Consider the following 14706-nt stretch of genomic DNA (forward strand, 5'->3'; position numbering starts at 1 on the left):
GTGACTCTTTTGTGTATGTACTACCTCTACCAGATGATGTGGCAGAGCTCCGGGAGTGAATACGGGAAGTGACTGCCACAGTCGACGATGCCATGCTGGGATGGGTAAGGCAAGAATTCAATTACCGTACTGTCATCTACCTGATCACTCTTGGTTCGCATATCAAATGTTTATAGAAAAAAATAAACTTTCAAAAAGTTTCTCTTCGAAATGCAGTATGTATGGCATCTGTACAATGTTTAAATAAATAATTGAAAGTGTTCCTTGATTTTATGTACACGCTGTACTTGAACATACACTGTATGGCAGCACATTCAAGATAAGAGAATCAGGTGTAAACAATGGTATACAACTGCGAAGAACACAATCTCAAAGAAATAAGTATTATGTCGTGGAAATAATGTCTGTCTGTCTGTCTGTCTAACAAACAGTAAGCAGAGACAGGAAAAATCCATTTTATTTTAAGGTCAATTTCAGAGTTATTTTTGCCTATTTGTTGCTGTTTTCTGTTAACTCTGGTATTACTTTCTGCCAATTTTGATGGTATTTTTGAGGAGTTTGGTATCACTTTCCAATGGCTTATTTTTGAAGTATCAAATGGCTTATATCACTGTTCCAGCACTATGAAAACGAAAATATACCTCTTAACTACATTACATATGGCATCACAGAAGAAAAAGGAAATCATTTATATGAAACCCATTAAATGTAATCAATTAAAGAAACCATACACTGTCAAAAGGTTTTCAAATTAAACTACTATTATAGCTTCAATGGTTTCTTTGAAACCTTTTACCACCAATTGATCAGTACTTCACAACAATGCAAAAATAGCAGCGTAAAGTGTAAATTTTTAACATGGGCAAGGAGAAGGCCACAAATGCAGTTAACCAATTCAGCTCATATTTGGCAGCCTGCTTCTATACAACATAAAATGAAGATCAGTTTTGAGAACACCATCCCTACAGTTCATGATGTGAATTTGATTCAAAACTGACCAGATCGATATACAATTGAAAATGGAACACTTTTAATCATCATAGGTGGTGTCCAGAAGCAAGCTTTTTTCCTAGGGATTTGCGAAAGAAACTATTACAACTGCCACTTATGTACCCGCAAAGTAAATGCTATTCAATGAAAGTACTGCTGATGCAACAATCAAGGCATCTGGCTGGGGAGCAGAGAACCTGTGTTCAATTCTGAAATGCATTCTGCTGGATTTTTTGTCATCTTTCTTTTCCTTATTGAAATTAGTAACAATAGGAGGGTTAATATGGCAGTTATTAAGGAATAATAACAAGGAGGTAAATAAATTTCTCAAACAACTTGGATTGGTGAAAAATTAAAATTTGAAGCCTCATATGAAACCAAATGTCACGAGGGACCACAGACAGCTTAATAAGCTATGCTAGTTTACAATGAGCTGTGGTACAGAACTTTATTTGGAGGTTTCAAAACTGCAATGTACATCTGGAAATCCAGCAGGAATTTCACAACTATCCACATTCCACAACAATTCATAGCATAATTCATGATCAATTTTCAGCACCAATTTTTAGGTGATGTTGCATGCGTGGTATGCATTAAAATTACACTGGAGATCCAAAGAAACTGGTACACCTGCCTAATATCATGTAGGGGCCCACAAGCACGCAGAAGTGCTGCAACATGGCATGGCATGGCATGGACTTGACTCATGTCTGAAATAGTGCTAGAGGGAACTGACACCATGAATCCTGCAGGGCTGTCCATAAATCAGTAAGAACACAAGGGTGTGGGGACATCATCTGAACAGCACATTGCAAGGCATCCCAGATACACTCAATAATGTTCATGTCTGGTGAGTTTGGTGACCAGTGAAGTGTTTAAACTCAGAAGAGTGTTTCTGGAGCCACTCTGTAGAAATTCTGTATGTGTGGGGTGTCACATTGTCCTGCTGGAATTGCCCAAGTTCTTCAGAATGCACAATGGCCATGAATGGATACAGGTAATCTAGAAAGGATGGTTACATAAGAGTTACCTATCAGAGTCGTATATAGACATATCATGGGTCCTGTATCAGTCCAACTGCACACATCCCACACCATTACAGAGCCCCCACCAGCTTGAACAAGTCCCCTGCTGACAAGCAGTGTCCATGGACTCATGAGGCCAGTTCCATACCCATACACATCTATACACTTGATACAATTTGAAATGAGACTCATCCGACCAGGCAACATGTTTCCAGTCAACAACAGTCCAATGTCGGTGTTGACGGATCCAGACGAGGCATAAAGCTTTGTGTCATGCAGTCATCAAGGGTACACGAGTGGGCCTCAGCTCCAAAAGTCCATATTGATGATGTATCATTGAATGATTTGCATGCTGATACTTGTTGATAGCTCAGTACTGAAATGTATGGCAATCTGGGGAAAGGTTGCGCTTCTGTCACATTGAACAATTCTCTTCAGTCGTCATTGGTCATTTTCTTGCAGAATCTTTTTCCAGCCACAGTGATGTCAGAGATCTGATGTTTTACCAGATTCCTGATATTCAAGGTACACTTGTGGAATGGTCAAATGGAAAAACCTCGCTTCATCACTACCTCAGAGATACTGTGTCCCATCGCTCATGCACCGACTATAGCAACACGTTCCAACTCATTTAAATCTTGATAATCTGCCATTGCAGCAGCAGTAACCGAGCTAACAACTGTGGCAGACACTTGTTATCTTATACTGGCATTGATGACCACAGTGCCATATTCTGTCTGTTTACATCTCTCTGTATTTTAATACACATTCCTATACCAGTTTGCTTGGCACTTCAGTGTAATTCTGAAAAACGAAATATTTTTAAATGTAACCCAAGTCAGTTTTCTGCCAAATCTTCAGAATGAATTATGTAGTTGTGTGAAAGCTGCTTTCATTATATGTTCTTGGTGCCACAAGCATATTTGCTTCAAATGTTTATATGACAAGTACCACCCATGTAGATGTTCAAAGATAAGTGAAGGCATGTAACAGTGAGTGAAAGAGCCTTTGTAGGGCAACCAGGACTAAAATTATAATTCTTTCTAATCGAAGTCATTAAAGAAATTTATTTCCCTACCTTGTTATTATTTTTCACTGATTACCTTTTGACTTTCCTATTCCTACTAGATTCAATACAGCAAAAATACTAATGAAAAAACTGCAGAATGCATTTGGAAATTAAACATATGTTCTCTTCTCCTCAGCCACATGCCTTGATCGCTACATCAGTGGCAGTTCTTTTGAACAGTGTTTACCATAGGCATACTCAATTTCTTTCTTCGATTCTACGAAATGGGCATATGCAGCATCCCCCCCCCCCCCCCCCCCACATGATGAAAACACCCAATTTTCAATTACCTATTGATTTCGTCAAATTTGAATCAATTGCATGTCATGAACTTTAGGAGTGGTTTCCTCAAATATAAGGATGGGGGAGCTTCTTGAGCCAAAATATCTCAGTCCTCTGTTTTAGGTTTATACAAGCACCCTGCCAAATATGAGTCAAATTGGTTGGCCATTCCAAGACCTTCCCCTTGTGAGGACCAAATGTCTTCAGCACAACACCAGACATCTGACAATGTCCACATATCCTGCTTGCATGGGAAGTTGCTTCTCATCAAATTATAAAGGTATTGCTACCCCTTCAGAATATTTCACAACTGAGACCTGCCATCCTATGCACACATAAACTATTTGCTGTGTCAGCACGACCATAATTCATCATCATCACACTAGAAATAAGAGCCCAGGACTGTGAATAAGACTAAATATACAGACTGCCACCATAAGAGTTGTTAGCCTAATATGAAGGTGCAACATAGTGCCTTTCTCGGTTTTCTTCACCTCGCCCTGAAGCATTCGTTCCATTCATATTTAACAAAAGCTGGATGGTTTTAGCATCAAAAATTTGTATTACTCATAATAATGAAACAGTCTTCAATTGTAACTTGGAATATAGGTACTGTTTCATCCACTGACATCAGAGTTCTCAATATTTTTGCGTAACAAACTGTACCAACAATGAGACAGTTTGGTGAGATCTGTAAAGTGGAGCATCAGTTAAATTGGATTTTTTTGCAGGACACAAACACAACATGAAATATAGCACATAGCACTTTAGGTAGCACGTAAATAAAATTTGCACCCAATTGGTCAGGTTCTCGCCACCGTACACAGCAGCAAACAGAGGGCGTCATGCTAACTGAAAGTACGAAGATTGCCCGGAAAATAATGTACCACATTTTTTCTCAATCAGCAAAAATTGTATTTATTCTCACAGGTAGCATACCTGTAGCAATGTTTTGAAATGGTGTCCTCTATATGATGTAAGCTACAAGCAGCGTGTCGTCATTGAACTTCTCACAGTAAAGAATAGGACCTTCGAGAATATTCCCAGTTGTTTGCATCCTGTTTATGGAGCATCTGCAATAGACAGAAGTTCTGTTAGTCACTGGGCAAAGAGAGTGAGGCCATTACGAGACATTGGTTCGGCAGAGCTCCAAGATTTGCTTCATTCAGGGAGGCCATTCGTGGCTTTCAAACTTGACCAGGCACATCTTGCTGATGTGCTCATTCACAAAGACCAATGCAGAACAACTTGGCACTTGGCAATGAAGCTGTCACTCAGGAAGGAAAGTGTGGATGCAATTGTCCATAGTCTTAATTACTCAGAAGTCTGTGCACAATGGGTTACGCACTATCTCATGAGGAAACTAAATCTTCTCGCTCTTTGATGTGACGCCAAGACACAGTACCAATATTTCTGAAGCAGATGTGAACACATTAACCAAACCCAAAAAGGGCTTCCAATGATTTTGTCACCATAATAACCCAGGTGATTGACTGATTCTATATGATAACACAAGTTGAGGACTTCAGAACCATCATTAAACAGGGTTGGACAGTATTATCTCATCCATCCTACAGCCCTGACCTAGCGCACCTCCAACTTCCATTTGCTTGTCTCATTAAAGCATCACATTTGTAGATGACATTTTGATGATGACAAAGATGTGATTCTTACAGTGGAGAAATGGCTTCAATACCAGAACAAGGAGTGGCACTGACAGGGTACACACACCCTTGTGTCTCGATGGAGGAAGGGCGTAGAACATGGCAGCAATTGTGTGGAAGTATAGGGAATGTAGAATAAACAACATTCTTTCTTTTGTGTATTTATCATTGTTTTCAATAAATAATTACTGAAGGAAAAAAAAATGTAGTGCCTCACTTTTTGGGTAACCCTCACATTTATTTCAATAGTTATTCCATATTATTTTTACTACTTTGTGAATGAAGCTTGTGGTTAAGCACGAATTGTTGGTAGTGAAATTTAACAGTGAAAAAGAGAGGGATGGCTGTACTGAGCTGAGAAGACACATTACATTTCAATGATCTGTCACCCTGATGCTACTCATAAACATTTACCTCAAGTCAGTTACCTTCTTGTAGTTTCTCCATGTTAAGGACCTGCTATGCACTGCCACCATGTCTTGTCATGTGACTTTGTTTCCATTTGCAGAGGATTGAGGGCTGTAAGACAGCCACAAAATAACATAACTGCCTTTTAAACAACACTGTTGTATTTTGTTACTCTTATGTGACATTCATATACATTGAGTAAACAGATCTCATTAACGAGAACAACATTTTCAAATTGAATCTCATAACACCACAGAAGAGAGTGACATTGCTCCTCAGCCTTGTTAAGCTTATTCTGGGTGTTGATATTGCAGACAGGGCCTCTTCCTCTCTGCCTTCGAAAACACTGCTGAGCCACAACCCCAATAAGTAAATAACCCCTTCGTAGCAGGAGAAGATGTTCCATATCTGTCACACTTTGATGATGTCCTAAGCCGACAATTCTTTTGTCATTTCTGCAAATATTACACCACGAAGTACACACAGTGGGGAGTTCTTTATATACTAACTAGCTAAATAATATTTTTAAATGAACATCTTTATCTGATCACGAGGAAGAGATCAGACATATTTTTATGGACAAATAACATGTATCGCCTAACTAGGCTGCGATCTACGTTATGTTAAAGGATACCGGATGCCATGTTAATTTACATATTCACAAAACTTAAGTGTCACATTCAGTGTTTTTCATATTTATACTTTTGTAATTTGAAAATATATAGTTTAAATGATGCACCATATTAAAGTCTCACAAACAGCCATTTTTACACAATAGTTGTGTAAAAGGCTCAGGAAAGGTCACATCCGTGGCTAAAACTGTTATTGGAAAGTAGTTTGTTTGCAAGGTGCTACTCCAGTCTCCGTAAGCAAGAAATTACTATTACTTCATTTTACAAATGGGCTCCCATTCACTCTGTCGCCTTGCTGCTGATACAACAATGGGCCAGTTCATGATGGACTAGGATAAATCATCACTGTAAAGACCTACCTACCAACCAAATCATGCCACAGGATCACTTGACTTTAGACACTGACTGCTATCAGAGCTGAATAACATCTCTCTCTTATGTTCCAAACCGCCACCTACAGCAAACACTAAATGGCTCAGTTTCTTTACCTTGGCATTTTCCCTTCTGCTCCAGGATGGTTCTGGAACTACCTTCTGTTGTCCTCCTGACAATTCTCACAATGTAATCCCCATGAGCAAATAAACTGATACGGTTTCCTTTTCCCAACATGAGTACGTATATTAATTACAAGTCCACATCACTATCCAATCCTGACTACACCCCCAAGAGGGTGTAAGAACTGGCATCTGAAGTGAGATGCCAAATTTGACCCACTTTCAGCTTTGAGCTGCCCCATACAAATTACTAAGCCGTGAACAGATGTAAGAAACCATCGTGCAGGACAGTCCGGCTCCATGCTGCGGTGCAACAGACAAGTGCTTAGCACAGTCAGCCCAAGCTGCCCACCACAGTCTACCCATGCCTAATACCATGCTGCCATCACTGCCATTAGGTAAGGAAATTCAACCTCGTCTGCCTCCTCTATCGTGGTTGCACGAGGCCACATCATGATTATGATGTCCCGATGCCACCTCGACACCGGGCATCGCCACTGCATTGCTCCCCAATCTATTGTCAATGAACAATTTAATTGTAACAATCAAGATAATCGATTTCTGACAATATACTGTAATTGTATAGCTAAAAAATCCATTCCCCAAGCAACAGTTGGTGTCTTTCCTTATCATCCCATCTGTTAAGTCTCCCCTGACCTTGCATTCTGGGTGACTTTTCAGAACCCCACCCCTTTCCCTAGACGTCTCAAGTTCCCTTCCCTTCACCCCTGTCCCTACCCGTTCAATCTTTATGCTGGAAGGAGGGGCCACTGGCTTCAAAAGCTTGCATAAGTAAAACCTTTCTCCTGCCATCACTTGGTGACTGGATTTTTTTATCTATCCAATTACTACATATTAAATGTGCAAGCTTCACTTGTAGGGGGACATGCCTCTGGACCAATGATGCCACTGACATCATCGAGGTCTGTGATCAACTTTTTTGTGTGTGTGTGTGTGTGTGTGTGTGTGTGTGTGTGTGTGTGTGTGTAGTTTAAAGCAATTCCCTCAACCACGTCACAGAGGCAACTAGAGATGGATCCAACATATTGCAAACACGGGTGGAGCAACTCCGTGTGAAAAATGATGATCTACAAAGGCACCTTAGTGAGGCATTAGTAAATGTGATGCTGCGAAACAGTACTGTGCCTGGAGCTAGCCTAACTTCCCTATTTCTGTGTTCCCATAGGTGGTTCTAAACTAGGTGTAAACGTTGACACAGTAGTACAAAATGTAATTGATACAGGGAAACTGTCCCCATCGACTGACGAAAAGTTCATAGGAGTACCAGCACAAAGTTGCAAGGAGTGGCTCACGCTTATGTAGATTCAAGGAAGGGCTCATAAATACTAAGGCATTTAACATCCTTGCAGAATGCGTTGAAGATATGTACAGAGATAAATACCATCAGCTACTATAAGGACAATCTTTCCATCAAATAACAAAATTCTGGAGAGGATTTCGAGTGATTTTCTGACCGAATAAGAGTTGTGTCTTGTTGTACATATGTACTAACAGAAAGTAATGAAAGAAATGAGATACCACTCAGGAAATCAGAAACTTGCTGTGCAGATTCACTCATTCGCAGGACTGACCCCACAGGTACGTGACAAGGTGAAGTACACCGAGTACACTAAGATAGGCTATACAACTCACAAAGGAGGTGCAACAGTTCGTCTAATCATCCACCGGGATAAAGCCCACTTGATGTGCATTTGTTGCCAAAGTGTGCTGCACTCGTTGCAAATGACAAAAAGTTACACGGCTCCTTAGTGTTTGGCACCAGCATGTGCTTGTTTTAGAAAAATCAGACAAGGGGAGAGAAAACTGTCCATCTGTACAGCACTGGTCAGCTAACCAAGTAGGTCAACGAGGTGCTCGAAGGAATGTGAATATGCGAAATGTAAATGGGAGCAGTTCTGCCACTGCTCCTTGCTCCCCTTCTGCAAAGCCAGTCCAGTAAGAGAGATAGGAATTGCTCAAGTGGTAAACGTAAGTTTGCAAGATAAATGAACAGCAGAACTTCTACCTTCCTCATCAATACAGGCATGCAAATAAATGTTTTGTTTTTTAGATATACTCACTGTCAACTGTACCCCATTCTAGCTGACTTTGCAACTTCATCTGAAGAAAAGAAACAACTTCTGTCAAACTTCTTAATGTACCACAAGATTCCTACACATGATACCAAGCCAATAGCCTGGAAACCTTATTGCATATCCTATCACTTGCAGCCTGCAGTAGACAAAAATACCTCAGATTTACTAAAAGCTGGAGTAATTAAACCTTCTTTCAGTTCCTGGTTGTCACATACAGGGTGTACATAAAGTCCGGGAACACTTTCAATAATTATTTATTGCAAAAGAACTAAACATTGTACAGGTGTAATACATATTGCCCTTTGAAGAGAGACTGTGAAAGTTTTTGTTTTTTACAAACATTTGATATGCGAACCATGAGAGACCCAGCACATGTCAGTATGGTAACTGATACCTTGCGATACCCATCCTAGCATGGCATCGTCGACTGTGGCAGTCGCTTCCCGTATTCTCTCCCGGACCTCTGCTGTATCACGTGGTAGAGGTGGTACATACACCAGATCTTTAATGTGTTCCCACAGGAAAGACTCACATGGAGTGAGGTCTGGTGATCAGGAAGGCTATTTCATGAAACAGCTGTCCCCTTTTGTAGCACGGCCAATCCACCAATGCAGCAGCTCCGTGTTCAGGTACCCACAAACTTCAAGATGGAAATGGGGTGGAGCCCCATTCTGCTGAAACATGTACAGGTAGGAATACCCAATGACAGTGCTTTCGACAAAGAAGAATGGCCTGTACAGTTTTCGACGTGACAAGGCACAAAAAATATTTACCTTTGGGGAATCATGCTCAAATTCAATGAATTTGTGTGGATGCTTTGTATCCCATATTCGATATTTATGCCTGTTCACTTTCCCATTTGTCAAACTACAACATACCTCAACTCACCATGCTTGTGACTAGCACCGACTATCGGCAAATTACCAAAATACGCTGTGGCAGTTGTAATGCTATTGTAAATATAATACTGCCATTAATCTGTATATTTTAAATTTTTTGTTCTGTAATAATTTTGAAAAATTAAGCAAATACTATAACGAGAGTAAGCTTTTGTTAAGTGTAGTTTATCTGTTAAAAATAACCTCTTTGATGTAGGTGGAATAAATGTATTAAAACATATTTTGTAAATAATTATGTAATATTTCAAGTACAACTGTAATTAATTATGTCAATTTTGTATGTATGTGCTGTCATGCAATTGTAGATGGTTCATACTTAGGGTTTTTGTAAGCAGAAGTGTAAAATGAAAATGTGTAGGGATCATAGGTAGAACGGAACTCCATTCTGTGGTGGAATGGGAAAGGTGGTGGGGCGCGCGAGTGAGAATTGGCGTGCAAGTGACACACACAGTCGGTAGCTCCCCTGCAAGTGGTGAACATGCTCAGACATGTTCTACATGATGGTGCAGTACAGCAATAAATTAATAGCTCAGAAATTTGCTATTTTATCGTCGCCACCAAGAGGAAGATAGAGCTATGTACATCAAGAGCCGTACCTGTGCAATGTTATTATGCAGCACCGCCTCATGCCACCTTCGACATCAGTAACAGGCAAAGTACTTGATTTAGAAGTGTATCACAGTATGAACCATCCTTCTTCAATCAGTTGAATATAAGTGTTAAATGTACCTTTTTGTTTAACCATAATTTTCCAATTTCATTTACGAAATTTCTTGGCAGATTAAAACTGTGTGCACCGACCGAGACTCGAACTCGGGATCTTTGCCTTTCGCGGGCAAATGCTCTACCATCTGAGCTACTGAAGCACGACTCACACCCAGCCCCCACAGCTTTACTTCTGCCAGTATCTCGTCTCCTACCTTCCAAACTTTACAGAAACTCTTCTGCAAACCTTGCAGAACTAGCACTCCTGAAAGAAAGGATACTGCGGAGACATGGCTTAGCCACAGCCTGGGGGATGTTTCCAGAATGAGATTTTCACTCTGCAGCAGAGTGTGCGCTGATATGAAACTTCCTGGCAGATTAAAACTGTGTGCAGATACTGGCAAAAGTAAAGCTGTGGGGGCCGGGCGTGAGTCGTGCTTCGGTAGCTCAGATGGTAGAGCACTTTCCCACGAAAGGCAAAGGTCCCGAGTTCGAGTCTCGCTCGGTGCACACAGTTTTAATCTGCCAGGAAGTTTCATATCAGCACACACTCTGCTGCAGAGTGAAAATCTCATTCTGGAAACATCTCCCAGGCTGTGGATAAGCCATGTCTCCGCAGTATCCTTTCTTTCAGGAGTGCTAGTTCTGCAAGGTTCGCAGAAGAGCTTCTGTAAAGTTTGGAAGGTAGGAGGCGAGATACTGGCAGAAGTAAAGCTGTGGGGGCTGGGCATGAGTCGTGCTTCGGTAGCTCAGATGGTAGAGCACTTGCCCGCGAAAGGCAAAGGTCCCGAGTTCGAGTCTCGCCCGGCGCACACAGTTTTAATCTGCCAGGAAGTTCCATATCAGCGCACACTCCACTGCAGAGTGAAAATCTCATTCTGGAAATTTCATTTACCTCAGTAGGGTCCTTACCTAAACGAATTTATTCCGAGTATTCTGATATTTATTGAAGCTTGAATAATAGTAAATTACTGAAGGGGCAACTGAACTGACACAATCTGCTGAAGTTGACAGAAATGAAGTTTATCTTGAATTAACACAAAGTGACACTGAGAAAACAGTAAATAACAACATACATAGTCGCATGGAAGTTGCACAGCCAGAAATGCAACCAGAAATTAGAAAATCATCACTTGAAAGAAAACCAAATACTAAATATTTTAATGATGATTTTGCTTGTCTTCCTTGTACTTCTGAACCAAATTCGTATGAAGAAGCAATGAATTGTGGTGACTGTGAAAAATGGAAGGAAGCCTTAGATAATGAATATAAATCTTTACTTGAAAATGAAACATGGACTTTGACTGATTTACCACCAGGCAGGAAGGAAATTAATTCGAAATGGGTGTTCAAGGTGAAAGAAACGTCAAATGGCGAATTTGAACGTTATAAGGCTCGTTTTGTAGCGAAAGGTTATTCCCAAATACAAGGAATAGACTTTGATGAAATGTTCTCGCCTGTTGTTCGTCATTCTTCACTTCGCATCCTGTTAGCTTTATCAGCTGAATTTGATCTGGACATTGAACATATGGATGTTCGAACTGCGTTCCTATATGGTGATCTCGATGAACAAGTTCATATTCGTCAACCTGAAGGCTACGTGAAGAACGGGAAGGAGATGAAGGTTTGCAAGCTGACGAAGGCAATTTTTGGTCTAAAACAGGCGTCAAGCATTTGGAATATGAAATTAGATGTGACATTACATTAAATGAACCTAAAGAAGTCAGAATACGATTCTTGCATTTACTTCAGAATTGAGAAAGAAATTATACTCATTATAGCTGTTTATGTGAACTACTTGATCATTTTCTCCAATAGAAATAATAGGTGGAAGAAAGACTTGAAGAAAGGACTAATGAATCAGTTTAAGATGAGAGATCTTGGTGATCTTAGTTGGTGTCTTGGCATGAGAATAAAATGTAACAGGAAACACGGGACGATTAGTATTGATCAAAGCAAATACGCAGCAAACATATTCAAGAAATTTGGTATGGAACATTGTAATCCGGTTGCATATCCATTTGAACCTGGCTCAAAGCTGCAAAAATGTGAAACTAAAGTGACAGATGAGGATAACCTTGTGTTATATCGCATTCCTTATCAGCAAGCCGTAGTATCGCTACTGTATTTAGATCAAAGCACAAGACTGGACATTGCATATGCTGTGGGGGTTCTAAGTACATTCAATTCTAATTATTGGAAAATCCACTGGGAAGTGATCAAACGAATTATGCGATACATTAAAGGCACAGTCAATGTAGGAATAATTTTCCAAAAAACTGGAACAACGGAAACTGAAGGTTTGTGTGATGCGACAGCAGTTTCCTGGACTTCAAAACGACAACAAACCGTCGCTCTATCAACTACAGAAGCCGAGTATATGGCTCTATCAGCAGCAGCAAAAGAATCGGTATCACTTCAAGGATTGCTTCGTGAATTGTGTGTTTCGCATAGCGAAAAACCAGTTAAGTGTACGCTGTGACAATAGAGGTGCCATTGCACTGAGTCACAATGGTGTGCATCACGCTCAAACAAAACACATTGACGTGAGGCACCACTACACTCGTCATTTAATTAAAACAGGAAAATTCAGTTGAAACCTGTAAGTACCGATAAGCAGAAAGCTGATTTTTTGACAAAGGCACTGCCTAAAGGTAAACTTTCAGAGTTCACGAATTGACATCTCGAGAACTTGTGGGGGGTGTTGGGAACATTCATATTTTACTCTTTGATGTGTTATATGTCTAGTAGTTTATGTTTTCTTCTTGATCTTCATTATGTACACCGTTGAATCAATGGTCTCTAAAAATGTGCGTTCCTGGCAATATGGTGTACTGCGTATTTGATTAAAAGGTCAACTTTATAATCTCACAGAGGACTAATTAGAGTCAATATCTAATAACCATAATGCTTGAATTTGTTTGTATCATCAGAATGCAAAGTTCATGACAGATGGCGCTAATCTTAGAGAGTTGACCATTTTGGAAGTTCTCATTTGCAATATTAACTGTTCAAATGGTTCAAATGGCTCTGAGCACTATGGGACTCAACTGCTGTGGTCATCAGTCCCCTAGAACTTAGAACTACTTAAACCTAACTAACCTAAGGACATCACACACACCCATGCCCGAGGCAGGATTCGAACCTGCGACCGTAGCAGTCTCACGGTTCCGGACTGCGCGCCTAGAACCGCGAGACCACCGCGGCCGGCTATTAACTGTTACAATTGTATGATCATGGGAAAATGTCAAGACTGTCCAGGCAAACAAGCTTTCCTTGACGCGTGTGAAGCATCAGAAGATGATTTGATGCCTGAAAATATACAATACAAACAATGGGTGATAAAGACAGAATGGAAATGGTGACAATTACAAAACCACACAAAGAGTTTTTTGGAGTGTTAACCAGCAAACCTTGAAAACCTGAATTACACCATTTTATTGCCAAAGTTCAGGACAAATTTCTGAAAGACAAAAAGCAAACCTTGGCAGCTGAGTGCTTAGTTCTTGCCGACTTTTCAGAAAACAATTCCTTTATTGTTCGAGATGAAGTACAAGAGTACAACTGGATAAACAAAGAACCCACAATTCATCTATTTGAGTTCTATTATAAAGGTCAAAATAAAATCACAGTTTTTGTGTCATAAGTGACTACCCTGAGCACAATGCTACAGCAGTGCATGCTTTTCAACTGCAATTAACAAACTAGATAAAACAGGACAGAACTTCCATAAACAAACTGATCTACTTCTCTGACTGTGCTGCAAGTCAATATAAAAACAAAACAAAAGAATTATTAACATCTCCTTTGCAGGAGAAGGACATGGATTTGATGCAGAACGGCACATTTTTGCATTATGCTTCAGGAAAAATGCATGTGATTGAGTCGGCGGTGTAACAAAACAAGCTGTCATAAAATCTAGTCTTCTGTAGACCTAAGAGAACCAAATCTTGACACCTCAAGAAATGTTTAAATTACGTAAAGCAGAGGTAAAAGATTTAGCAATGTTTTTAAAATGTGAGGAAATACAAGAACTCTACACCAATATCTTGGAGGAAAGATTCAAAACTTATCAGAAGATTAAAGGCACCTGATCTTTTCACTGTTTCATACTTCAGCCAAACAACTTGCTGAAGTGTAAGATCACACCAACATTCCCTGATAGTGAAATTCCCCAGTGTGGAAAAGATGTACCATTGACAATTAAAAATAAGGACATAGTGGCATGGTTTTATGGTGAACAATGATGGATTGGTGAAGTTGTTAATACTATTGTAAAAACCAATATGTGCATGTTTCATTTTACACCTACCAGGACAAAGGGTCGTGTTTATTAAAGTTGAAAAGGATCTTGCCTGGACACCTGTTAAAAATGTACTGAAGAACATGTCTCCCCTCGAATTTACAACTGCGACTGGCCGAACTTTTAACATAATGCCCAA

General features: G+C 40.0%; 1 protein-coding gene across 3 annotated transcripts in view; it reads right to left on the reverse strand.

Annotated features, from left to right (window-relative positions):
- LOC126213421 (uncharacterized) overlaps positions 1 to 14706 on the reverse strand; it is a 71473-nt gene that overhangs the window by 43262 nt on the left and 13505 nt on the right. For 2 of the 3 annotated variants that reach the window (XM_049941162.1, XM_049941163.1), the window contains exons 2-3: positions 8646 to 8685; positions 5459 to 5549 (exon numbers count right to left, since the gene is read on the reverse strand). In XM_049941162.1, the coding sequence (XP_049797119.1) occupies positions 5459 to 5506 (48 nt within the window). In that variant the 5' untranslated portion in view covers positions 5507 to 5549; positions 8646 to 8685. Of the gene's footprint in view, positions 1 to 5458; positions 5550 to 8645; positions 8686 to 14706 lie in introns of those variants that run through there. The other variant, XR_007541163.1, reaches the window with a different exon arrangement.

Source organism: Schistocerca nitens, chromosome 11 (genome assembly GCF_023898315.1).
Source record: "Schistocerca nitens isolate TAMUIC-IGC-003100 chromosome 11, iqSchNite1.1, whole genome shotgun sequence".
Taxonomy (NCBI): domain Eukaryota; kingdom Metazoa; phylum Arthropoda; class Insecta; order Orthoptera; family Acrididae; genus Schistocerca; species Schistocerca nitens.